This window comes from Callospermophilus lateralis, chromosome 19 (assembly GCF_048772815.1).
Source record: "Callospermophilus lateralis isolate mCalLat2 chromosome 19, mCalLat2.hap1, whole genome shotgun sequence".
NCBI classification, from domain to species: Eukaryota; Metazoa; Chordata; class Mammalia; order Rodentia; family Sciuridae; genus Callospermophilus; species Callospermophilus lateralis.
This window is the reverse complement of record NC_135323.1, coordinates 23,089,465-23,116,008: the sequence shown is the minus strand read 5'-3', so window position 1 is coordinate 23,116,008 and position 26,544 is coordinate 23,089,465. Positions and strand designations below refer to the sequence as shown.

The window sequence follows — 26,544 nt, the reverse complement described above, 5'->3', positions numbered from 1 at the left end:
CTGATGGGGGTGGAGTCATGGGGGTAGATGTGTGTCGATTGTGTCACACTGAACACTTGAAGCGTGTGGCACGGATTTTAGGTCATTTCACCTTGACACCTTCACTCAGCAACACGAAGACTAGGTTCGAGGGTGGGGTGTCCATGTTTGGGGTCTGGGGTCTCCAGGCCTGGTGCACACCCCCAGCCTCTGCGTGGGCTTCTCAGGCTAAAAGAGCAGAACTGCCCGCAGGCACAGCTGCTGCGCTCCACGGATGGTCCCTGGAGCAGACAGACACACAGGAGCCGGGGCTCTGCAGGGCCTCAGAGCCAGAGCCCCAGGGCTGAGCCTTGTCACGGGGTAGCGGGAAAGCCACCAGGTAGGGTGGGAGAAGCCAGGGAGGGGTCACTGGTTGTTTCCCAGAGGTCAGACCAGCCTCTGGCAGGAGAGTCGACTCAGTGGGGAAAGGCCCTCTGTGCAGAGAGCTGGCCTGGGTGCCCAGGGCCTCCGTGGGGGTCCCCATCTCCACTCACCCTGAAATCCAAACTCAGCGCCTGCTGGATGCTGTGGAGCCAGAGCCCGGCTCCCTGCCAGGCCCTGCACGTGCCTCATTTTGTACTCACCTGCTCCACGTTGGGTGGCCTGTGGCCACTCACAGAGCAAGGGGCACCTGCCTCGGAATGAACCTGCCGAGTCCAGCCACATCTGGTTTAGGTGACATTTAGAGGGGACTCTGGACCTTGATGCGGGAGTTCCTCAGGAAGGGGCCTGCGGGTGGAACCATGGTGGGGAAGTGAGGCCTGGGGGCTGGGTTGTGAGGCAGGGTCCTCATGCCTGGTCAAACCCTTCTGAAGAGGCTGCTTCCCTCCCAGCAGGACTAGCTGGGGGTCTCCTGGGGTGTCTGGCACCTGGCCCTGGGTTTCCCGCCCAGCACTGAGAGACAAGTGCTGCCATCCTTGAGGCCCCGTGGTGGCCTGGGCAGCTGAGCGCAGGGTTGGGATGCGCTCACATGGAGGGGCCACAGGAAGGCCTGAGGGGCAGACACCTCACTTCGGAGCCATGTGGGAAAACAGGAACATCACCAACCCTCACCACACAATGGTTTCTCTGGAGACCCGGAAAGTTCTGAGAAGACATACCTGCCACTCACCCAGACTGGCAGCCAGACTCACCTGTCACAGGCTGCCACCTGGGACAGAAGTGGTAATCAGAAGCCAAGGGCAGTGTCCCAAAGCCGGGCCAGCTGCATGGAAGAGGGACAGAATCTACCCGAACTCCAGAAATGGAGCCCCACTGTCCATCCCAGAGTCAGAAAAGCACCCTGGACATCTAGGGAGGGTCAAAGCCCCAAGACAGCATCTCTCGATGACCCCCTGCAGACGTCCCCCCAGGAAGACAGTGGAAGGAAATCGTAGGTGCCCATGAGAGACAGGAGGGGACTCCCATTTCCCTCGAGCAAGGCCTGGCTCTGGATTCACTTACGCAATCCAGCCATCTGTGCAGCAGACGAGCCGTCTCTACCGCACTTCAGCATGTAGTTTGTGCAACGGCGGATGGCCAGCCAGGGGCCCATGGGAGACAACTGGAAAAGGCCCACGAGGCCGGGCATCTCATCCCAGTTGTCCCTGGTCACATTGGAGAGGAAATGAAGGTCTCCACAGCCCAGGAGAGTGAGGCTGCAGGGGAAGTTTCCAGAGCCAGGGAGGAGAGCGGCCACAGGGCTGGGGGTCAGCCCCACACAGGCCACGTGAGACAGCCTGGCAGAAAGTGTGGCCTCCGGGAGGCTGGAGAGGACTGCTCCACCAGAGCCTCCGCACCTGGGCTCCCTGGGCAGCCATGGGCCCTGGGAAGCTTGCAATCAACAGGCTCTGCCCCCGGCTCCGTCCTCCCGTTGTGAGGCCAGCACAGTCAGATCTCAACACTGCCCCTCTACATAGCACCACAGGCAGACCCTGGAGCAGCTCACACTGCCCGCTGCCCACCTTCTGCCCCCATCTCCTGGGGCCTTTCCCCAGCCCTCTCTTCCTGCCCCAGCTGCTGGGGAGAGTCCTGCTGTGAGGATGGCCAGCAGCCATGCCTCGCACTCTAAAGCTCTGGGCTGTCCCTGGTTCACTGAAGGCCCTGCTGCCCTGTGCCCTGGGTCTGTGTCCCCTGCTAAATGCTCCCAGCTCCCCCCACCCTGCAGGCTGAGGGTGCAGAGCAGGACTCGTCCACACATCCTGATCTCCTCAGAGTTGCTGTGGGTCTGGAGGATAGAGGCCGTTTTCTCCCCAAGCACAGCATGGGATCCTCTCGGGGTAACACAGTTCTTTGGTCAAATGACATCGACAACCAAAACCAAGATTTCCACGTAGGAAGAACAGAAAGCGGATCAGACCCTGGCAGAGATGTAGACGGCCACACTGGCTGAGACTCAGCAGCCTCAGGTCCACGAGATTCCTCGGGTGCTGGGGCTGTGAGTTCAGACAGGGTCCTGGCAACTCGCAGGACGACCCCTGGAAGTCACACGCCCAGAAGGCACGGTCAGCCACGGGGGCAGGCCGCATGCTGGGGTGTGCTCGGCTGGAGCTGGGCCCTCTGGTGCTCCCAGACCACACTGTCCCCTGAATCCAAACCTGAAACCCCCTCTGCCTTCTCTGGCAGCCAGTGAGGCGAGGGGGACGTCCTGTTCTTCACCTCAGCAGGTCCTCTGTTCCACCACCTGACCTTTTAGAAGACCCCGCCTTCGTCTCCACCACCCACTGGAAAGTTCCAGAAGGTCAGAGGAGGAAGTGGAAGTGTTTTCTCCATCCCTTTAGGAGAGTCCAGCTTCTGTCCCGGAAAGTGGGGTTGCTATGGGAACAGGAGGAAATGCTGCTAAAACTGGAAGACTGTGACATTTTGCAATGGGAAAGTGGGTTTTGGAGGCCAAACGAGTCTTCACAATGCAGCCCTTTTTAGCCACCTGGCTGAATGCCAGGGACATAGGAGGCAGAAGATATGCAACGTGGCGTCTTCACGACCCACAGATCTGCCTCCTGCCTGACCAGGAATCTGTCAGTCAGCCTGTGCCAGGCTGTGCTGCAGCAACAAGTAGCCCCAAAACCTCAGGAGTTCAGAACCTGTTTATTCCTCATTCAGGCACATGTGGGCTTGGTGATGGCTCTGGCCCAAGTGCTGGAGCAACAATCTCCCTCTGAGATGAGCCATTTTCTTGGCAAAGAGGGTGTTGTGTCCCCCTAAAGCTCACCTGTGAGACACTACAAGAGGGTTCGGGGTGAAAGAACGGGGGTAGGAAAGCCTTGATCTGACCCAAGCATTGATTCCCAGTAGGGACTAACTGGGTGGTGACTGCAGGTAGGCGGGGTGTGGCCGGGGGAGGTGGGTGCTGGGGTGACCCTCTGGGCTTGTCCTTGGTGAGTGGAGCCCTCTCTGCTTGCTGGAGCCCTGTCCTGAGCTGCTGTCCTCCTCCACTCCCAGCCCACTGTGAAGTCCTACCTCACTGGGCCCTAGAGCAGCGGAGTCGGCCTTCTGTGGACTGAGTCCTGAAACCGCGAGCTCCAAATACACTTGTCCTCGACTGCTCTCGTCACTTGACAGAGAGCCATCAAACCGTTGTGACCTGTTGTGTGACAGATGGATTCACGTGAACCCACCCGGGTGCCTCCGGTGTTTGTGATTCAATGACCCCGTGTTCTCTTCTAAGCTCGCACCTATCACACACTGCTCCTGTCACTGCCACAAGTACCTTGCTGCAGGTGTTGGTGGGCCTCCAACACCTCCCACCATCTTCCGGGGGTCCTCCTGGAGTCACCTGCCCTCCCTGCTGGGTCTGTGTGTCTCCCTCTCCCCTGCTATGACCAGGGCTGGGCCTTCCTGTTCTCACCCCTGCCCTCTCCTGGGCCTTCAATTAGTCATAGTTCTGTCCTCCGCAGGCCTGTCGGACCCTTCTCCTGGGGAGTCCAGAAGGGCTGTGAGCCTGCATGTCCACAGTGCACTCAAGCTCCTGGACACAGGGAGAATGGCAGCACCATCCACCCTGTCCCGAGGCCAGCCTGCATGGCTGGTTCTGTACCAACACCAAGCCCATCGGACACAGCTCTCCAGGTTTGTGAATGTTCTTGGCCTCTGCATCTGATGAACAAGCAAACCACGCTGCTCTCAGGACCTGGCCAGCAGTCTCCTCCCTGTTCTCCTCCCTGCTCCAGGCTCCCGCCTGGCCCTTTCCCACCTACCATTCTTCTCTCAGGCCTGGAGGCCCTCCAGAGTCCTGCCAGGTGTGCTCTCCTAGGGACCACCTTCCTGTGGCTCTGGCCACAGGTCACAGTCACATGTTGGACGTCCACGCCTCTGATGAGTGTCCGTCAGCATTGTGTATTTGCCAAGGAATCCCCAGTGATGACCAGAGCCACGTCAGCATCCCACAGACACCTCCTGAATGTCACCCGCACAGCGAGGCGTCACACCATGCCACTCTTTTGAGATAATCGATGCCCTTCCCAGTGGACATTCAGGTTTCTGAGGGGTTTTTTTTGCTGTTATAAGATGCTTTAATAAGTACTTGTAAATGTGATTTTCCCCTTTAAATCCTTTAATCCAAGGTTAAAGATAGAGGTTCTTGGTATGAATTGCCAAAGTGCTTTTGAAATATTGTTACATAATCTTTATGATGATGTAAAAAACCTTACAATTTGATGGGAGAATATTGTCTTCATTTTCATTTCCTTGGTGAAAATGAAGTTTTTCTACCTTGTAGCCCTCTATCTGTTCCACATCCTTTGTTCCTTTAACCAGTTTTTTAAAAAAATATTTTTTTTTAGTTGTAGGTGGACACATACCTTTATTTATTTTCATGGGGTGCTGAGGCTCCAGCCCAGGGCCCTGCACATGCTAGGTGAGCGCTCACAACCAGTCCCCTATTCAGTTGAGTTTTTAGCATTTTTTAACTAAACCACATGATCTTTTCTTTTTTTTTTTAATCTTTTTTTTTAAAGAGAGAGAATTTTTTAAAATATATATATATATATATATTTTTTTTTTTAGTTTCAGCGGGCACAACATCTTTGTATGTGGTGCTGAGGATCGAACCCGGGCTGCACGTATGCTGGGAGAGCGCACTACCACTTGAGCCACATCCCCAGCCCCTACATGATCTTTTCAAGTAAGGTCAGTCTATCGCACCCCGGGCAGCAGTCCCCCAGGTTTGCCTTCGTGTTCCCGTGTGTTGGACGCTCCAGGAAGACTCTCTGACCGTTCCTTTACCGGCTGGTTCTTACATTGCTTCTGGACCCACAGTGGTTCTAGAAAAGCGGTCTCTAGGCCAGGGCATCGTGTCAGCCGGGGCCTGTGAGAGGCAGCTTGTTCCAGAAGGCTTCCCGGCAGGGCCTCTGCCCAGCGGGGCAGCTGGGAGCTGGGCAGTCTTGCTCGGGAGCCGGAGCTGTCCTTGTGGGACCCTCCTGGTGCACGGCAGGAAGGACTGGACTCCTTTATTGTGCTTACTTTGAGTCCTGTGAGCAGGGAGGCTGGCCTCCGTGCGCCTCACTTTTTAAAACCCAGCTTTATGGAGATGCACTTCACATACCATAAAATCCACTTGTCTGAAGTGGGCGGCTCAGTGGTTTGTCCCGTGTCCCTGCTGAGCCAGCACCGCTGTCCTCAGAGTCAGGTTCCATTTCAGTGACCTGCCTCTAAGCCCTGGGTGCCCCTGGCTCATGCCGCTGCTCTGCTGGCGGTTCCAGAATGCTACCTCTGGCTTCCACGACCTCTCTGCTGTTTCACTTGTGTCCACTGCTGATGCCCCTCTGGGAGAGGCTGCCCTTCAGGTGGACGTCACACGGGTTGGATGTCCAGCACTGGCCACACATACCGTCCATCCCCAGGCAGTGCCACAGCCACATCACCCGCCCCTGTGGCTCCCCAGGTGAGCACTGCGGTCCCCACCCATCTGCAAGGACCTCCCAGGGGGCTGTGGCTTCCCCTCTGACCTGTACATCTGGGGATTCTTGCATTTTCTTATCATTTCTAATTGCAGCCCTTTGTTTGCAGAACAGATTGTGTGTGATTTCAATCCCCTTTTAATTCATGGGCGCTAATATTGGTGGAAAACTCGATCTTTGCCAGAGTGGCCCAGGTGCACTTGATAAGGACCTGTCATCCACACCTCCCCGTTCCAGCCACTGGCCATCACTGTGAACTGGCCTCCTCCACAGGTCTGCAAGTTGTTTATTGGGGGGAGGGGAGTGGATCCCAGGGGTGCTCTACCACTGAGCCACATCCTCAGCCCCTTTATTTATTTATTTACTTTTTTTTTTTTTTTTAACCTTTGGTAATAGGGATTGAACCCAAGGGCACTTTACCACTGAGCCACCTCCCCAGACCTTTTTTATTTTGAGACAGGGTCTCACACTAAGTTACTTAGGGCATTGGCTAAGTTGCTGAGGCTAGCCTTGACCTTGTGATCCTCCTGCCTCAGCCTCCTGTGTGCCATGGTGCCCATTTTAGAAGTCTGAAAACCTTCACACACACACACACACACATACACACACACACACACACACACACACAAATCTTCTCAAGAGAACTAATGAGCCTCAATAAAATTAGCAGTTGACTTCATCAGAAAAGTGAGATGAAATTGACTCTCAGCCCAAATTCTCTATCTATCTAGTGGAAGTCTTCAAAAATAGCAAAGTTGAGGCTGGGGTTGTGGCTCGGTGGCAGAGCGCCCACCTAGCCAGTGCAGGGGCACTGGGATGATCAGGAGCACCACATAAAAATAAAGGTATTATGTCCATCTACAACTAACACAAAATATTAAAAAATAGCAAAGTTCAGACATTGCCAGATGAACAAGAAGTAGAACAATTCACCATCAGCAGAATCGCCCAAGAGTTGAGTTTTCACAAAGGACGCAGTTGACTTGGTCCACTGAAGATAGGACCCTGTGAGGACTACAGCAAGGCCATCCTCAGAGACTATGGCCCTTTTGCCTTAAATACAATTGCCTACAGCTGAGCACATGCAATCGTGCTGCTGGATCTGCAATGTGCAGAGACCACTGTGTGATTCTCACGAGAGGGAGGGAAGTGGGGAAGGAGCGGCCATCTCACTGTGTAGGAGCCATTGAGAGCCACCCTCATGGGGTGACACCAACAGGAAAAATACATACAGTAAAATCTGCAGCAAGGGACTTAAACAGGGTCTCCTCATCAAAGGAGGCAGCGGGAGGGAGGATCAGCCACAAGCCTGGAGACATTAAAGAGCAACCCATCTCAGGGCACCTCATCAAGAGACAGATGGCAGATGCTCCAGAGAGCAATGGTCCTCCAGCCACAGGCCCTGGCCAGGGGCCGCACCGTAGATTCAGAGACAGTGAGGTGGGAAGGGAAGGGACGGGAAGGACCAGGAAAGCAGTAGCCCACAGAGAAGTAGCCCAGCGAGAAGGGGCAGTCTCCCAGCAGACAAGAGCCACTGCCTGTGCTTGAGAGCAGGTCTCCGGCCACAGCAAGTCCTGCTGAAGCGAAGCACACTGTACGATCTACTACAAAGACACATGGCTACAGATTGGTGGCACCTGACAACAGAGCCCCACAATACTTGAAGCAAAGCCTTGCGGCCAGGTGTAATGGTACACACTTGTAATCCCAGGGACTCCAGAGGCTGAGGAAGGAGGATGCAACTTCAGGGCCAGACTCAGCAATTTAGCAAAATTGTGTCCCAAAATAAAAAAGGGCCGGGGATGTGGCTCAGTGATAAGGTGCCCCTGGGTTCAATTCCAAGGAAAAAAAAAATGAAATTGGTTGATTTAGTTATTTTGCTCATTGTTGCATTATTCCAACGGAAGGGTGTCACTAAGCCCCACTCATTTTGGAAGTTGGTTTTGTTTCATTTTAATTATTATCATGTTTTGATATCTTACAAGGCAACTTTGTTATTTTTTCTAAAATTTCTTAACTATTCCCACTTGGTGGCTAATTTTTCAGCTAATGTTAGAACCATTTGCCAGCAAAGATTCAAAGGGGAATCAGAGGCTTTGTTTGCAAGCAGACCACAGTGGTGCACCCGGGTCCCTCCCCTCCCACTCTCTGTTCGGGTAGATTCCAGATTCCCTTGAAGGGGCCCTGGGCACTCCAGAATCTCCTTGTAACTGTGAACTGGGATCAATGTGCCATGTTATTATTCCTTTTTTTTTTTTTTAAATAGAAAGAAGAACCTTCTGGGTCATTTAGTTTGTCCTTCAACATTCTGAAGTCAGATAAGCTCAAGGCCAGAAATATCCTTTGATCTGTTCTCAAATGTTTTCAGGCATAAAAGAACAATTCCTTACCTGTCACTGAGGCAGAGTCCAGAGGTTTGCTTTCTCTAAGGGAGGGGTCTTCTGGTTGGGGTAAACATAGGGCCCCCTCAGCCTCCCGCACCTGGATGCCTGGCCAGCCATCCCACACCCAGCTGGGCTCTGGCTCCGTAGCACATGCTTCTCCACGAAGGTGCTTCCATTTGATAGCACAGGGTCGCTGCCCTGCGGGGCTGCCTCTGTGTGCTGAAGCCTGGGGGTGGGGGACAGGTGCTGTGATGCCTGTCTCCCCCACCTGGGACCCTGCTACGCAGCTTCAGCTTCTCTGTGACCAAAATATCCACAAGAACATCTGAGAGAAGGTTCACTTGGGGCTCAGGTTTCAGGTCTCAGTCCACAGATGGATGGATGGATGGCAGGTGAGACAGGGGGAAGGGACTGCTCACAAACAGTGGGAGGCAGGGTAGGGTGTGCAGGGAGGGCGCACTTTCCAGGGAAGCCCCATGAGCCAACCCTCCAGCCCAGGTGCCACCTGCCCACTGCCACCCCCAGGGCATCCACCCCAGGATGAGCCCCTTCATTTCACCCTGGGGCATTCCTGCTGTAACAAGGCTTCGGGGGTCACCTCACATCCCAGCTGTAACAATGACACATATCTGTCCTCTCTCCCCCTGCATCCTGACACAAAGGTCCTAGAACCCTTTTATCTCCGGGGTAGCAGGGGTGCTAGCTATCTATGCCCATTGTCCTCACATCTGGCCTTTGGCGGCTCCGCGTGGACAGCTCGTACTCTCTGGGGTGTTCTCAGGTGCCCTGGCTGGGCTCCTGGACTCAGGCTGGTCCTCGGAGCTCTCAGCCCATTCCCAACCCTCCAGCAGGGGAAAGGAGCTGGAGATGCATGGTGCCTAGTGACAGAGCTGCTTTAGACTGCCAACTTTGGGGTCTGTGGGGTTTCCAGATTGCTGGGAGAGGAGAGGGTGGTGTCCCCTCCACCTTCCCTGCAAATCACAGTCTGCACATGGTCGTCCCCGGTTCTGAGAGCCTGCTGAACAACTTACCAGGCCCAGGAGGGGAGCTGAGGGGACCCCCACTTGCAGCCTCAGTGACTCAGGGATCCACTAACCAACTGCTGTCGGGACCACGCCCCTAACCCGGGGGCTGTGTGCCACCTCTAGTCAGTGTCAGAACTGAGCCAACCCCAGGTCACAGCCGTGCCGCCGGTCATTGGGGAAAGCCCCCACACATCTGGCCTCAGAAGTGAAGCAGACAGTGGAAGAACGAAAGAGTGAAGCAGACAGTGGAAGAACGAGAGAGAGAGAGAGAGAGAGAGAGAGAGAGAGAGAGTTGGTTCTCCCATATTCACTGTCCCACGTCACAAGGGAGAGGTGTTTGACTCTTGCCACTTAGAAATAAATACGGTATAGTTTTTCAACTAAGCAGGCAGGAAGGTTGCGTCACCTATGAATCTAACTTCAGCCCAGAGCAGAGGGCCTCACAGAATAGCTGCCGCATGAGGAGGTGGGTCTGGCAGGGCTCAGAACCCGGAGGACCAGAAGGACCTTACGCTGGGCACATGAGAGTATTCGTTCGTGCTCCAAGTCTTCAGAAAAGATAATTTCATTTATTTTTAGATAAAAGAATTTTAAAATAACTTTGACAACTTGAAAAAAAAAATTGAGTGCGTTGTTTTCCATTAGAGAAAGCCTGAGCCTTCAAGAACAGACTGTGTGACTCAGCGAGGGCCACAGAGTACAGGAGGGACCCCAGTGGCAAGAGGAGGCCCAGGCAGCGGCCTTGCCAACCAGGAGCCCAGGGCGCAGGGGAGGCATATGGCCCAGGGCCCTTGGGAGGCACCTCTCTGGCAAGAGGACACCTCTGCTCTGTGTGGCCACGTACCGTGTCCCATGGTGACGGTGGGGACCTGGGGACTGGCAGAGTGCGGTCCAGAAGAGCTTCCTAAAGCTCCAGTGGTGCATAGTGATGTAATCAATGCAGTACTTAGAGATCTGCAAACTGACAGCTGGCAGGCTTCGCAGGCTGTGAGAAGGGCTGGAGCCAATCTCCGTAACCAGGGGCCACCGCACAAGAAGCCCAGAACCCAAGGTGGGGGCAATGGTCACACTGCAAAAGGCTCCCATGAGTGACACTTCGGACGTCTCGCAAAGACTGATTCAAAACCACTAGTTAAATCCTAGTCATGGCTCTTCCCTGCCCTCCTCCCCAAACAACCTCCTCTCAGAAATACAGCGGGGAGGGACAGAATCCAGGCAAGAAGTGGGGAGCTGCTCCAAGGCACCAAGTGTATGGCCGTCTCCAGCCCCACAGGACAGCCATGGGGGAGATGAGATCTGCAGGGTCGAAGACCTGGGGGCTGCCTCGCTTCTGTCCTCCCACATCCTGAATTCAGATAAGCTCAACATCCAGAAACGTCCTTGGATTTGTTCTTTCTCTGATGTCTTGTGTCCTTGGGATCAAAGCCTCTTTCTCTGGCACCGAATAAAGCCCAGGGAGGGGTTTTGGCCATGTAGTCCTCTGCACTGAAGGACTTTGACCCGCTGCTATCTTCGTACTCCTGGATGAGCTCCTGGAAGCGGCCGTAGTCGATCCATGTCCACCATTCTCCCTCGATCTTAAACTGGGAATAAATCAGCCTCAGGTCAGAAGGGGAACCATCCACGGGGAAGGCACTAATGCACCTGGTTTTTCTCCCTGTCAGGTCAACACTTCCACATTCAACACCTGGTTTCCTGATGGAGCAGCCTGCAGCATGGGCAGGCGCTTCCCCTGGGCACTGCAACCCGCGGGCTGAGGACCAGCTGTGGGATGGGAGACGTCCTGGCCCGGGTGGGGCTGTGGGAGCAGTCTTGCTGGCGGGCATCAAATTGCCCAGTGCTGCCAGCGCTCAGGGCCCAGCTACCCGAGTCCTGCAGCCACCTTCTGTCTGGCTGGATTTTTGTGGTTATTAGCTGCATCTGGCAGAAGCCTTTTTAATACCAAACTCTGCTTGAGTTATTAGCAAAGCCCTAATCAATGCCTTCCAACTCTGAAATGCTAAATGACTCCAACCAGCCTTTCCAGTCCAACGTGCATACAATACCTCATTAGCAGAAAGCCAATTCAATAAAGAGGAATAATCCAATTTGTACTCTTAAGGAAATTGCTTCTCAAAAGTCAACGCGGAATGAAGGCAAAGCTGAGGCAGCTCTCGGGGAAACCAGCTGAGCTGTGAGGGCTCTCCCCCGAGCGCCTGCCTGGCAGCACCGTGGAGAGTGCACCCGCTGTGCTGAAACCCACTGTCGACAGTTAACTGTCTCAGAAACGAAAACAGATCCTGATTAACTCCATGAACCAAGTCAAGCAAGAGCTTCCTGGTCCAGCTGAAAAGGAATTATTGAAAATAAGCAGGCTCCTGGGTTTGGAATTTACTGTGGCATCTAATTTCTTACCCAACAGCTCTGAGAAATCTCCCTTGGAAGACCATTCTTTGAAATAGTGCCCCCAGGGCTCTCTGCCTTCATCTCTCCCAGACTGGAGGCCCTGACTGTTCTCCACCCACTACTGTGGAAGGAGCTGACCCTTACCCCTGGTGCTCACACCCATGCCCCACCATCTTCCTGAGCAGCTCTGCCACCAGGGGCCCACATCACCTCATGAGGCCACCATCTTCCACTGACTGAGCCAATTCCAGCTGTGGCCTCCCCCAGCTGCTGCTGTCTGCCCGAGTCTCAGCCCAGGGTGGTACAGATGGCCACCCATTTGAACACAGGCACCCTCGGACTCCAGAGAGGAGGCCCCACCTCCCAGGCTCCCATGCTGCCTGTCTGGTTTGCACCAGCTTGCACGTCAGGTCCCTGGCCTTTCTCTGGGAAGCGCCACACCCCCATCCCTTTAGCCTAGGATAGCTCCTGTGCCACAGGTCCCTGCTCCTGAGCTGCCCAACGGTAGCAACTCACAGCCCGTCTGCAGTGACCTCCCATACTGCCCACCAGCCAAGATTAGGCCGAGAGGAGGCCCTGACCCACCCTGTAGCCATCACTCAGGACACTGAGGCCAGCCCCATACTCCTGACCTCTAAGCGAAGCTAGAAGACCAGGGTGAAAAAACCCCACCTGCTCACTGACGTCCTGGGAGACAGGACAGGACTCTGCTGCTACGGGCTGCACAATACAGAAAGGACTGTCTCAGTGTGTCCATGCAGAAGGCCCCCCTCACTCCTGTGGAGACAGGGCTCCCTGACCAGCACAGGAGGAGATGCGTCAGTGTACCTCAGCAGTGAGGTCCCCAAGGCTGCACTTCGCCACTCCCTCCCCTCCACGCCTGTGCACCTGGCCCAGGCCCTTTACAGGTGACCACAAAACACCTGGCATGTGCCCTGGGCAGAGGAGGGGACAACGATCACCCAGAATGTGGCCCCACGGAGGGCCTCTGGGGCTCCCAGCTGTGTGAGAACAGGCCACACAGCCCTCCTTGCTGTTCCTGTCCCTCTGGGGTCCAGCTCCAGGTCTAGAGTCTGGCCCCTCAGCTTTCATGACCCAGGCCTCTTCCTCCTCAGACTCATCAGTGATCACTGGCCACAGACAGCCTGAGGACTAAAGGGTCTGTCTGGACTAGAGCAATAGACCTGACTCTCCTTTTTATTCCAGCCTACGGTAAAAAACATATTTTATAGTTCAATCTAGGAGGTACATGCGTGTGTGCACACACAGACACATGCAAACACATACACAGACACAGAGACAAACACACAGATACAGACACACACACACAAAGACACACACAGACACGCATAGAAATACACACACAGACATACACATGCAAAGACACATACACACACAGACACATTGAGACACACACACACACACACGCAAAAACCCATAAACGTACATGTATCACAAAACTGCTGGCTGCACCTCAGGAGACTGGCGGACTCAGGGTGCTGGGAGAAGTCCAGCCCTGGGGGAACCCGTCCTTACTGGTTCTGGGCCTCCAGCTGGTTCGGAATGCAGAAACCAGGTACACAGACCTGGCAACTGGAAGCTGACGCCTGGCACGTGCCACTGAGAACACAAACCAGAAGGCCCTGAGGCTCTGGCTGCCGTGACCTGGCCAGGAAGACTGTCTACAGGGTGAGCCTTCTCAGCCTGCAGTGGCTGCCTTCTGGCTGTGTCCTGCGCAGCCTCTCCTCGGTTTGGGCTCGGAGAGGGTGAACCCTGTCTCAAGGACATGGGTCCACCAGACCAGGCCCACTCCCAGGTCCCATCCAGCCCCGTCTCCAAGCAGCCACACGAAGGGTCAGGGATGGGGATGGCACAAATAGTCCATAATAGGTTGATCTGAAATGAACCCCGAGTCATCAGACCCCAAAGACCTCTCGTGACAATTTGAGGACAGAAGTACCTGATACGAAGAGCTCAGAGAAAGTCGTACTGTTCGTATAAAAGGTTAAGTTAAGTATGACTGACGCAGACACTGCTAATGACAGCAGCGTAAACAGGGACATTAAATCCAAATCATAAAACTGGAGGCTAAGTGTCCTGAGACATGAGGTCATCCTGCCTCAAGAACTCTTCCAATCCAATGCACGGGGAGGTGGTCTATGCAGAGTTACAAACTCAGAAGGTCACGGATGGTCTCGAGGCACGGGGCAAGGCAGTGAGGCACGGGGCAAGGCAGTGAGGCACGGCCCTGACTGATGGAGCCAGGCTGTGCAGTGCAGTGCGCCCTGGCCCTGGCCCTGGCCCTGCCTCCCTGGAGCCACCACGCTGCTGACCGAGGGCTCATGCTCACTGCTTCCTCTCCTTCCCACACAGCAGGGACAGCACGGGGTCTCTGACACTAGAGTGTTTAAAAGATTATGTTCACTGTGGTCCCACGGGAAACCCCACTAAGTGATGGAAAGGTCCACCATGGAGCCTGGTAGCAGCGGAGGAGATCCAGCAGAACCCAGGCTGGGCACCACAGGGAGGACGGGGCCCCCAGTCCTCCCACTGCACTGACCTGCGTGCAGCAGAGCACTGTCCAGCCCACAGAAGCGGGCCCTCCACAGAGTGGAGAAGGGTGACATCTGCAGACACCCAGGATCTCACCTGTCACACACTCAGTAGTTCCCGGGAGATCGTTTTCCATGAAGTAGGGACAAGTCAAACAAAAACACAGGACCCAGGAAACCAGAGAGCTCTCACGGGGAGAAGCCAAGGAGACCTGGACAGAGAGGGACCTGCCCAACACAGGGGGATCAGAAAGTGTCCCTGGAAAGACAGCTCTGAGAGAGGGACCTCATGGGAAACCCAAGATGCTGAGAGTCCAGTGAAGACTGCCCTGGCAGAGAGCCTGAGGGCTGAATTCGATAAAGAATGCAGAAACCTAGACATCATCCTCATCACCATCTTCATCATCATCACCATCACATACCGATTAGCTCCAAGGAAACTGAAGGTGTCATGGTCTGGATCTGAGGGTGTTCCTCAAACCTCCCATCAGTGCAGGGACATTCAGAGGTGAAATGACCAGATGTGACAGCTGTGACCAATCAGTCCGTCCTGGTGTGGGAGGGTGGGCTGTGGCTGGAGGGGCTAGTCGTGGGGCTGCCCTGCCTCTTTCCTGGCTCCTGACACCCACATGAGCTGAGCACCCCGCCTCCCACCTCCCAGGATATGCAGCCTCACCTGGGCCCAGAGCAATGGAGTTGACCTACTATGGACTGAGCCTCTGAAACTGTGATCCCAAAATAGATATCCCTCCTCTGAGCTGCTCTCACTAGGTATTTTGGTCCCAGCAATGAAACACTGCTGGGCTATGCTGGAAACAGAGCAGCCACCGGGGCTCCATGGTGAACAGGGCTGCAGCAACAGGGAGGCAGGAAGCTGCCTCTGCGCAAAGCCGCGGCTCAGGCCCCACAAATAAGCGGAAGCAGGAAGGAGCCTGCACCTCTGCCTGAGTCCGCACCGTCCCCTCCACTACTTTAACCGTGTGACCCACTCAGCGGCGCACAAGGCAAGTTAATCATTTAAAATAAGTGTCTGTCTAGAAACCAGTAGTGCAGGGTCTCTCAGCCCCCCACACCCCCACCCCCTTCAAGACCGCGACAGACTGCAGGGACATGGGCTGTCAGCACTTGTAGCCTTCAGTGTCTTGCATCCTCAGGAGAGAGGCAGGCACAGCATCCACCCTGAGGCCATCCACGCACCTCAAGGGAACTGAACTGCCCCCTCCAGGGTCACAGGTCTGACAGATAGACGCCCCAAGCAGCAAGTGGTGACTGTCCTTGCAGTGGGAAGGCCCCCCTGGATCCCTCTGCAGAACCAGAACAGGGTACTCCCCCAGAGCTCAGCTCTACCAGCCCGCGACTGGCGCAGCCCCCTGCCCAGCTCCTCCTCTGTGCAAACACAAGGTACCTGTTGGCCCTTGAGGACGGACATGGGGCAGGATCTGGCTCTGCCTCCTCAGCATGACCTGCAGATCCAAAGAACCTCTCCTGCCTGTCATACTTCTCAGACTGGGGTTAGAAGGGTCCCCTCCTTTCCTGTGTCACGGGGCACCTGGAGGAGCATTGGTGGAGTTCTTCTATGAGGGTCTGGTGGAACCTGGCTGAAAGCCCATCTGGTCCTGGGCTTTCCTTTGGTTGGCTTCTGACTGTCGCGAGCCACCCGTGGGCTGTGTGTGCGAGCTATGCGCCCTGGAGCCATATGAGGGGACAGGCCTGGTGTTGCACGCAGACTGGGCTGTGCGACACAAGTGTGCTCTCCTCTCCCTGTGATCCCACACAACACCTGAGATGGGTGTCACGTGCCGCGATGTCAATCAATCTGCTGACCACAAGACGCCACGAAGCAAGGCTCCACCTTTGAAACCTACCCCCTGCCTTATTTGGTGAAGAACATTCCATCAAGCTCCTCTGTGTGTCCCCCTACAAAATACAGAGATTTCAGGTGCGCGCTCTCTCTTGCCTTCCAATGTGGAAGAGGACCCTGGAGGTCACAGAGCAGTCCCACCCACGACCTGGGAAACTCATGTGCACATTTTTGCATGATTTCTCGCTGTTTTCTTCGCTCCTCTGAACCCAGCTCATCTCCTCAACAGGGGCATCTGGCGAGATCTGATGGCATCAGCAATTCTACTGCTTGAAACTGATCTGTTTAAATTTTTCTGTTTTCCTGATGCAACTTAGGCAGGTCATATGTCTCTAGAAGTGTCATGTATTCAGATTTCCTATTTTATTAAAATGTAAATTTTTAAAATAGTTTTTCATTATCATCCGTATTTCAGTAGTGTCTGGTGGGATATTTAGTTTTTCATAGAGCATTTTAGTGATTTGAGTTTTCTCTTTCTCTTCATTAGTTTGGCTAAGGGTTTATCAATATTATTTATTTTTTTCAAATAACCAACTTGTTTTGTCATTTTTTTTGTTTTAATTTTATTGATTTCAGCTGATCTTAATTTTTTCTGTTTTCTACTGCTTTGGGTGTTAATTTTGCTTTTTCTAGGTCTCTGAGATGCAATGTTAGGGTATTTATTTGTTGACTTTCTATTCCTTCAGTGAACAAGCTCAGTGCAGTGAGCTCTCCTCTTCCCACCGGGCCTGCAGAGACTCTGAAATGTTGGATGTCTGGTGGTTCCTCTCTTTGCTGGTTTTCACTTTTATTTTTCATTTTTTCTTCACGAAATATTTTATTGAGTATGTTTTGGGAGTTCAGTTTTATCAGAGATTTTCCCTCATCTTTTGAGACTGTCATGGGATTGTCACTCCTGATTCTGTGTCACACTTACTGATTTGCTGAACCTTCCTGGCATCTCCAGAGTAGGCCCTATTGACCATGGTGTGGCCTTTTGAGGTGCTGTTGAATTCTGTCTGCAAGTCCTTCATCAAGAACTTCTGGCCTGTGTTCGTCAAGGACATTGGTCTGGTTTTCTTTTTGTTGTGTCCCCATCAGTCTGTAGTGGCAGGATGACACTGGCTTTTGGGGATGCGTCCCTTCTGCTTGGGGGCTTAGGCCTCGGGCCTGACCTGGGAGCTCCTTGCTAAGAGGCTGTCACTGCCCTGTGCTCACTGCATCCATCTACCTGTCTGTTGTCTGTATCCTCCAGGTTTGCCTTTGGTGGGCCACGCATCCAGCAGTCTGCCCACTCCTCAGCCCTGCACTCTGTTTTCCACACTGCTGTCCACCTCCAGCACAGGGCAAGGGCCTGCCTGGGCTTTGCTGCGGCCCCCAGGCCTGGTGTGTCTCTGGGCAGATGCCGTCTTTGTCCCCACTGCGCGAGTCTGCTTTTCCTTCACACCCAGGTGAGCAGGACCAACCCCACCCACTACCTTCACCTCACTCTTCACTCAGTGGCAGATGGAGACTGGGTAATGGCCTTCCCTCCAGGCGCTCGGAGGCCTCTTCTGCCATCGTCCTGCACGGTCTCTTCTTGTCTCCTGCCATGTCTCATTATCATGGTCTGGTTTTAAGGTCTGCTGATGAACTTAACAACCAGCAGCATTTATTACGGTCACCGCAACAAGCATCATACATGTGTTAATTCACTGAATCTTGACAGAGGCTCCTGACTCTTAAATACTGTTTTTTCTCATATTCCAAAGGAGGAAACTCAAGCTAGAAAAATTCAAGCCTTGCCAAGGAGAGAGAGGCCCAGCTAGAGTTCAGTCCCAGGTGTATGGAGGTGGAAAGCTGCTCTCGCCAGCTCTCTCCACCTCTCAAGAGCAGTACAGTGGTCAGCCACCATGGGGAAGCTGGCCATGCCCTGAAAACGGGCAAGTGCTCTGTGCCAGCTCACCCAGCAGCACTGCCTTTGAGTTCTAGGAGAGTCAAGCTTGAGGCCCAGCAGGCAAGTGAGCACTGGTCAGAGACGGGTCTCTGGGAGCCAGAGAGTGGCTTACACCAGGGGAGGGAAGGCGGAGCCAGGCCTCTGTCTTGGGGTAAGAGGGACTGACCCAGGGATCTAAAAGCGAGCCCAGCAGGTGAGGCTAAGGCAAAAGGAACTGCCCTGAGCGCTGCAGTCCAGGGACCCCACACCACTGTACCTGGGTCCTGAGTGGAACAGTTAAGAGGGTGCGCGCCTGCCGGTAGGAGCTGGCTTCCCACTGCTAGAGCGGCACTTACACATGAGCACGGGGGAGGCCAGAGTGGTGTGTGCAGCCAGAGTCTAGCATGCCCCATCAGCATGTCCAGGGGACACCTCAGAGGCCATGCACAGACATCCTTACAGACCTGAGGTCAGAACACACACACGCTTCCCCACTGCCAGCTGGGAGAACCCAAAAGACACCAGCAGCAATGGGCACCCCTGCACATGAATCTTGGTCCCTAATACCATTCAACAATGAAAGGAGCCAGGCTCCCAAGAGAAATGGCCGACTCTGGGGCTGGGCAGGAATATACACAAATCAGCCTAGAGAATCCTACAGTGCCAGAAGTAAGAAGGGCTGGCGAAAATCAAACAAATCAGGACTCCATGTTGCTGTCAGTGTGGCAGGTGGGCTGAGGAGCCACTGAAGAGCTGACGCCAGGACAGCGCCTGGGGATAGCCCGCAGGGAAGGAGGGGACAGCTCTCCTGACATGTGGGCTGCCCACCACGGCTTCCTCCTGGAGAAAGCAGCAAGGGGTGGGGAGAGCTGTCCCACAGGAGAGGCCTACACTCTGCCGTGGCCCCTGACGGAGGCAGCAACAGCATCACCCACCATGCTGGCGGTGTGCATGTGCCCTGTTGTGCCGCCACGGAAAGAGCTCCAGGTATTGGGATCTTTCTCTTAAAAACACACAGCCAAGCCTCATGAGGAACAGATTCCAACAGTGGGCGTCCCACAGGCGACTCACTGAGTAGCCCTCAAAACTGACAGGCCATCAAGTAAGGAAAGTGAAACACTGCTGTCCCCTAGAGGAACCTAAAGAGACATGACAGCTAGGTGTGATGTGAAGCCGAGGACAGCAAGAGGACAGGAAAGGAGGCCTGAGGAACTCCAGACGCCCTAGGGACTTCAGTTGGAGCAGCGCACCATTCTGGTCGAGGACTCCAACACACCACCAGCACCAGCACGAGACGCTGATCACAGGACAAGCCCAGGCCATGCTCTTCTTTTTAACTTCTATATGCCTTGGCTGTGATGGGCGGTGCTGCCACAAATACTGAAGTGGCTGGGTCCCTCCAGCACGCTGTAGTCGTCTGGATGAACACTGAGTGGTGGGACGCTGGCCCTAGGTGGTTGCATCACTAGCTTTTTGAGGACTCCCTTAGTGCTTTCCAGGGTGACTGTGTGGACTTGCAGGCCCACCTAGGGCGTGGGCGTGAACCTCTGCCCACATCCTCACCAGCACTTCTTATTGTGGTATTTCTGACCACTGCCATCTATCTGACGGGAGCGAGAGGAGATCCCAGTGTGGTTTTGGTATGCGGTCCCCTGAGTGCTAGAGATGCTGAACATTTCTTCATTTCCGTTGGCCATTTGCTTTCCTTTTTTCAAGAAGTTTCTATTTAGCTATTTTGCCTATATGCTGATTGGGTTATTTGGGGTTTTCTGAGTTCTTCATGTAGTCTAGGTATTAATCCCCTGTAGCTGGCAAGGATCATTAGAGGCTCTCTCTCTCTGTATGCTTGTTTCCTCTGCTGTGCAGGACGCCGACCCACTAATGATTCTTGGTTTATCTCCTGAGCTAGAAGGGTCTGGTAAGGAAGCTGGTCCTACACCTATGATGGACTGTTGGTCCCCTTATGTTTCCTTCCCGCAGTTGCAAGGCTCCTCATCTAATTCTGAGGTACTTGATCCACAGTGATTTGACTTTTGTACAGGTGAGAGGCAAGGATCAGGTTTCATTCTTCCTCATATGGATTTCCAGTTGTCCCAACGTGATTTGTTAAAAGGGTGTTTTTTTTCTCCCACCTATATTTCTGTCCAGCACCAGATGGCGGCAGGTGTGTGGACTGTCCCTGTCCTCTGCTCTGTTCCATGGATCTTCATATCATGTTACCATGATGCCAACACCATGCTGTTTTGTTACCACGGCTCTGGGGCATAATTTAATATCAAGTGTTGTGAGTCCCCTACTCAGGACTGCTTTGGCTATGCTGGGTCTCTTATTCTCCCAAATTAATTTTAGGACTATTTTTTCCTAGTTCTGTGAAGAATGTCCTTTGCATTCTCATGGGGATTGCACTGAAACTAAATACTGCTTTTGGTAATGTGGCTATCAGTTTATATTCTTAATCTCCCTATAAATAAAAAGCTGCTCTAAAACGTAAAGTCTGTTTTGTAAAATAAGCAATCAAGTCTTCAAAAACCACCACAAGACTTCTGCACGTGTGCCCCTCACCAGGGCCTTGGCTTCCGTGGCAGAGAGCCACTAAAACAGGCTGTGATCACCAACGTGTTAAGAGAACTGCAGTGTTTTTGAACTGAAACTACCAGGGTTTATTGGATTCATTGTGGTCTGATGACCATGAACCAAGCTCCACGGGTTTCCCCACCTGAACGCCAAGCTGCCTGCCTTTCTGCTGTGAGGCCAGACGCGCTCACTGAGTGACACACGGGTTCTGCTCTGGGTCCCCGATGAGCCTGCCTCTTGCCAGCAGCAACACTTCCACAGGCCTGCATGTGAGCGAGGGGCAGGATGGCTGCTCTGGAGACCAGCTACTGAAGGGCACTCACTGCAGCCAGGGAGACTGGCCTGTGGTGCACCAGGCGGCTCTCCCCGCCACCAGGGGGCGATCTGGGCACTGACGGGCTGCACAGATCCTAACAAGGCGCTCTGGAGGCTACTCCTTTGCTACTCCTGCAAACTTCACGCAGGATCTCTGAAGGTCATCTAAATGTAAATATTAACCAAGGCCTGGGATCCCTGTAGAATTTTTTTTCTTTAAAAACTCACCTTACATTTTGGACTACATGCTCTCCTGGATCAGATAAAATGAATAAAGAAGGAAATGCCACAACTGGAGAATTTCCAAAGTTCCGTTTTATGGCAATATCCTTATTTCTGCTAGTCAACTTTACCAGAATCAGAAAAATACGGCATATTAAATAGGAGAGTGTTCACTGGGGAGATGGAAACCCAGACCGCAGGGGAAGGCAGCTGGGTCCGCCCAGGGGCAGCAGAGCCCTTCCCCTGGGTCTTCCTGGGAGCTCTGCCGACTCCACACAGTGGAGGCAGAGGTGGAGGCGGCAGGCCAGGGAGCGGGGCTGCGGAATAGCAGGAGGAGGAGCCCCTCAGCCCTTGCTTTGGGCTTGTGTATCCCAGAGTGGGCCTTGAAGATGGTGCAGAAGCACAGTGGACATAATCGAAACACAACAGCCCCACAGACACTTCTCTTTCTGGCCAAAGAGAAAAAGAGGGCAGCCCAGCAACAGAGAACATGTCACCCAGCAAGAGAGAACACTTCACCCGGGCCAAGAGGACAGCTGGCCTCTGCCCACCCCCCTGCTGGGAGGTGTAGAGAGAGTGCAGGGGACCCTGCCCTTCTCCCAGCAGCGGCATGGTGGAACCCACTCAGGGCAGGAGTTGGACCTCCACCCCTCCCCTGCAGCACCAGGAGCCCCCCACATACCAGAGGCCAAGGAGCTAAGTGGAGAGTCCGGCATCATGAGGCCTCCACCCTGCCCCGTGGTATCAGAGGAGGCCATGTGGGCAGCAGAACGAGGTGGCCCGCCTTCCCCAGCAAGCTATCAGAGGGGGCTGGGAGGGCGGGGTTCGGGCTGCCACCCTGGCAGGAACAAGGCAGCTCCCGCAGTCCAGTTCCAGGCACAGAGCCCCGTTAGGTCCCCAAGTCCTGGGAACTCTCCTCGCGGGACCTAAGTAAGTCTTCTGTTTCTTGTCAGTTAACCTTCAACAAAGCTCCTTCTTTCTGAAAACCAGGGCCACAGAACTGGCTTCTGTGCATGCACCAAGCTCTGGCTCAGAGTCAGACCAGTAGAGGGAAAGCACAGAGCTGACTACAAACCTTCCTAACAGGGCTCGAAACTGCCTCCACCTGAAAATGAATGTGTGCAAACACCTGAGGGAACAGTGAGAATTCTCCCCCCAAGACCAGGAGAAGGTCAGCAGTGTACCACTGACCGTGCTAAGCAGTGTGCTTAAGTGGAGAAGGAAGGAAGAGGCACACCAACTGGGAAGGAGAAACAAAACCGTCCCCATCTGCAGGTGACACAACAGTCTCCACAGAACACCCCAAGAAACCTACCAACAAAACCAGAAGAATACAGGCAACTAACAAGTGAGCGCAGCAAGGTTGCAAGATGCAAGACCAACACCAGAACGAGTTCTGCACACCAGCAAGGAATGCCTGCAGGGCGAAACAGGAGAGTACTCGCTCTGGGCTCAGGCCAGATCTGACAGAGCTAGTACACTGAAAACTACAAAATGCTCATTAAAGAAACCAAAAGTCTGCATGAATGGAGCCAAAGAGCAAGTGCTTAGGATGCAAATTAAGATACAATAAGATCTTGTGGGGGGGACTCTTGGCTTGGGCCTGCAGGTGCTGGGAACAGGAAGCAGGATGAGCGCGGCCTTCCTTCTGTGCCTCCAACTGTGAGCCAGCCTCCTGCTCACTCTGCACGAAGACCTGCCGAGCCTGCGAGGAACCTTCATCTGAAAGCTGGCAACACGAGGTTAACGAGCCCCAAGGACACCAACCTCTTCAAGATGGAAGGCACCAAGATAAGAATGAGATTTCTGAGATTCCAGGAACAGCAAGCCATAAGGGCCAATCTCCCCATGATGGTGCTCTCCCCTCAAACACACATGCCAAGCAGGCAAATAGGCGGCCACTCGCCCTAGCAAGTCGCTCCTGGGCCTTCATTCCCAAGAGAGTGAAATTGCGTCCACACGAAACCCGGAACAGAGGGAGGGGTCCCAGATGGCTGGCGGAGGGACGCAGCGCTCTTGTAGCTCCATAACCCAGGTCTCGACTAGTGGGAACACTGCTTCTCTGAGGGTGACAGAGGACCCTACACAGCTGCTCTTGCGTAGAAATCACCAGCGCTGTGCCTGCACCCAGGCTCCAGGCCTCAGTGTTAGAGCAGGCCTCCTGACCCCCAGCCCACACAGGGCGCAAGGGCCTTGGCAGAATAACCGCATCAGCACCCTGAACTCCCAGACGCCACTCCGCTCCAATCAGCTGCTACCCACCCATAGGAACTCTGGCGCCACTCCCCTGTGGACCCCCAATGACCAACATGGGGTTTCCCAGTGGCCTCCATCTTGCGAGTCGGCAGCTCTGGTCACAGTCCCCACCGCACAGGAGTCTGCCTGCACCTGGGGACGTCCCACAGCTCTGGAGACAACCAGGAGCCCCAACACTGCATGTCACAGAGCTAGTCTCTGAAAACACGGCGCAGTGCCATAGCCCGGCTCCCCCACCCGGCCCTCCACCCTAGAAGCAGCCCGGCTCCATCTTGGGTCATCTTCCCCACCATCTTTGGTGGGGGCAGTTCCCAGATTGGTACTCCAGCTGGCCAGGTACCTGGTTTCCAACTCCCCATCTCCCCAGTGGCCAGTAAGTGCCAACACAAAACAGCTTTCAGTGGAACAGGTGAACAGTGTGACCTGGTGCCGCCCACAGGAGCCACGGTGAGAGAGGTCCCTAGGAGGAAAGGCTGCAGAGGGACCAGGATCTGGGGAGTCTTCCAGGTGCCCTGCACCAGGACTGGCCCTCCCACTGTGGTCACCTTCACCGTCCTGAGGGCAGAGACACCAGGCAACAGCAGACAACCCCACCTGTTGGATGAGAAGAGAAGCAGGAGAGATGCTAATCTCCAACCAAAGCCATCAACAATGCTGGTTCTTCCTTGAGATTCCTTTTCCTCTTTCCCTCTGCCCTCTCCCCTCCCACCCTCCCCCCTCTCCCCTCCCGCCTTCCACTCTCTCCCCTCTCCCCTCCCACCTTCCACTCTGTTGAGAGCCACAGCCGAAGGGGCTCCAGCAAACTTTCAGACTGCCAGCTGATGATTGGCTCACAGCGGCCCCAGCAACACCTAGCTGATTGGCTCCTCTGTGGAGATGCTCATTGAGCTGTTTCCCTGCCCTTTCAGACTACCAGCTGATGATTGGCTCACAGCAGCCCCAGCAACATCCAGCAACATCTAGCTGATTGGCTCCTCTGCGGTGATGCTCATTGGGCTGTTTCCCTGCCCTTTCAGACCACGGAGTTGCTCATTGGGGGACTTTTTTGGCTCCGCCCATGTGACCCAGCCAATCGGCCTCAAGAGCAGGAGGATTGTGGGAGGAGGAGGTTGTTGGGGTGTGTGGCTTGTGGGAAGCCAGTGGTGGCAGTTGGGCTCTGAGGGTTTTTTCCTGAGGAGCTGTTTTGTTTATCTTGTGTGGTTCTAAAAATAAAGTTAGTTTCTTTTGACAAGTGGCTCCTGAATTGTGCCCAGCCAGACTGCGGCATTTGGTGGCCCGTACGGGGAGCGACTGAGGGTAAGTAAACCGCTCGCCCCTGAGGGCAGGGTGAGAGGATGGGGAGCCATTTTAAGATTCCTCTTTTGTTTTGCTTCATTTTTGTTTTAAGTTGCCTGTCCCTGGAGATGAGTGAGACGGAAGAAAAACCACTCACTTCTGAGGAAAAACTATTTACGTCTGAGGAACAGATAGGGAGAAAGGACGGATGCACTATAGCTATAATGAATTTTTGTTGTTCCATTTTTATTTCATTCTGTCTCGGTTTTGTTTGGCGTCATCTTGTTGGGTTGTATTATAGTAGAAATACGGGATCAGAAATTAGTAAAAAACAAACTGAAAGAGTGTTAAGTAAATTGTTAGAGGAAGAAGGCATCCCAGTAAAATCAAGAGCAGTCAGGGCATACGTTGATACAATGCAAAAATGTAGCCCATGGCTTTTTAAGGAGGAGTTGTTAAATATATCACAATGGAACCATCATGGTGAAGATTTAAAAAGAATAGAAAAGAACAGCCCAGGAACTCTGCCAGCTGGTACATTGGCATTGTGGGCATTGGTATCTGGTTTTCTTAGTCCAAAGCCTTCAATTCAGACAAAGGTAGAGGAAGGAGAAGACATATTGATTCAAGTAAATGAGGAGGTCTCTCAAGTTAGTCAGAAAGAGGAAAAGATTCAAGTAAAAGAGAAGGTCTTTCGAGCTAATCAGACAGAGAAAGAAAGTTTAGAGCAGAAAAAGCCATCAGGGGGAAAGTTACAAAAGGAGACTGCTACTAAAACCTTTCTATCACCAGAGGTGTCAGTGAAGACAATGTAAATTGTTAAGAAAATTGTTTTCTTTTAGTGCCTTCTGGAATGTTATATAATGTTATATAATTTTTCTTTAGCCATTATTGTCAGAATTCCTATCTTCATCCCAGTGCATGAAGACAAAGATAAAACCAATCTACAGCTTCTGCAATAGCCATCACTGAACTGCTTGCAGAACTTGCCTGGACTATGTATCACTTATATGCATTGTGAACTCACTTGTATGCATTGTGAACTATCTGTTGGTGCAGCAACTTCTGGTAGTGTTGGGGTATTTATGCTGATGGTGTCATCGGTGGTACAATTTTTCCGAAAGGAGCCGTCAGCTGGCTTGGTGTATCTTCCTCCCTTCTGTTTGTCATGATCGTTCAGCTAAAATTTGGGGGCCAACAGAGGTGAGGCAAAGAACCTCACCCCCCCACTGGTACGAAGACCTCTACACAGGTGTGGCTGTATACTGGACTGGTAGTCAATGACGGGTAAGATCCAATTACTATGGTACCAACCTAAGACAGGAGGCTGATGCCTTGAGGTCAGCTCATCCAATAACGGGTAAGGACCATATGTACTATTGGACAACCTAAGGCAGACACGGTCCCTAAGCCACATGCTTCTTGATTAAACAGAGAGGGGGAGATGTTGAGAGCCACAGCCGAAGGGGCTCCAGCAAACTTTCAGACTGCCAGCTGATGATTGGCTCACAGCGGCCCCAGCAACACCTAGCTGATTGGCTCCTCTGTGGAGATGCTCATTGAGCTGTTTCCCTGCCCTTTCAGACTACCAGCTGATGATTGGCTCACAGCAGCCCCAGCAACATCCAGCAACATCTAGCTGATTGGCTCCTCTGCGGTGATGCTCATTGGGCTGTTTCCCTGCCCTTTCAGACCACGGAGCTGCTCATTGGGGGACTTTTTTGGCTCCGCCCATGCGACCCAGCCAATCGGCCTCAAGAGCAGGAGGATTGTGGGAGGAGGAGGTTGTTGGGGTGTGTGGCTTGTGGGAAGCCAGTGGTGGCAGTTGGGCTCTGAGGGTTTTTTCCTGAGGAGCTGTTTTGTTTATCTTGTGTGGTTCTAAAAATAAAGTTAGTTTCTTTTGACAA

The 26,544-nt window shown here is 53.5% G+C and overlaps 1 protein-coding gene across 3 annotated transcripts in view; it reads right to left on the bottom strand.

Annotated features, from left to right (window-relative positions):
• Positions 1-687: 687 nt before the first annotated feature.
• The window catches only part of LOC143384769 (S-adenosyl-L-methionine-dependent tRNA 4-demethylwyosine synthase TYW1-like), a 121,378-nt gene continuing 95,521 nt past the window's right edge, over positions 688-26,544 (bottom strand). For 2 of the 3 annotated variants that reach the window (XM_076839887.2, XM_076839888.2), the window contains exon 16: positions 9,853-10,886. In XM_076839887.2, coding sequence (XP_076696002.2) covers positions 10,665-10,886 — 222 coding nt within the window. In that variant the 3' untranslated portion in view covers positions 9,853-10,664. Of the gene's footprint in view, positions 748-9,852; positions 10,887-26,544 lie in introns of those variants that run through there. The other variant, XM_076839889.2, reaches the window with a different exon arrangement.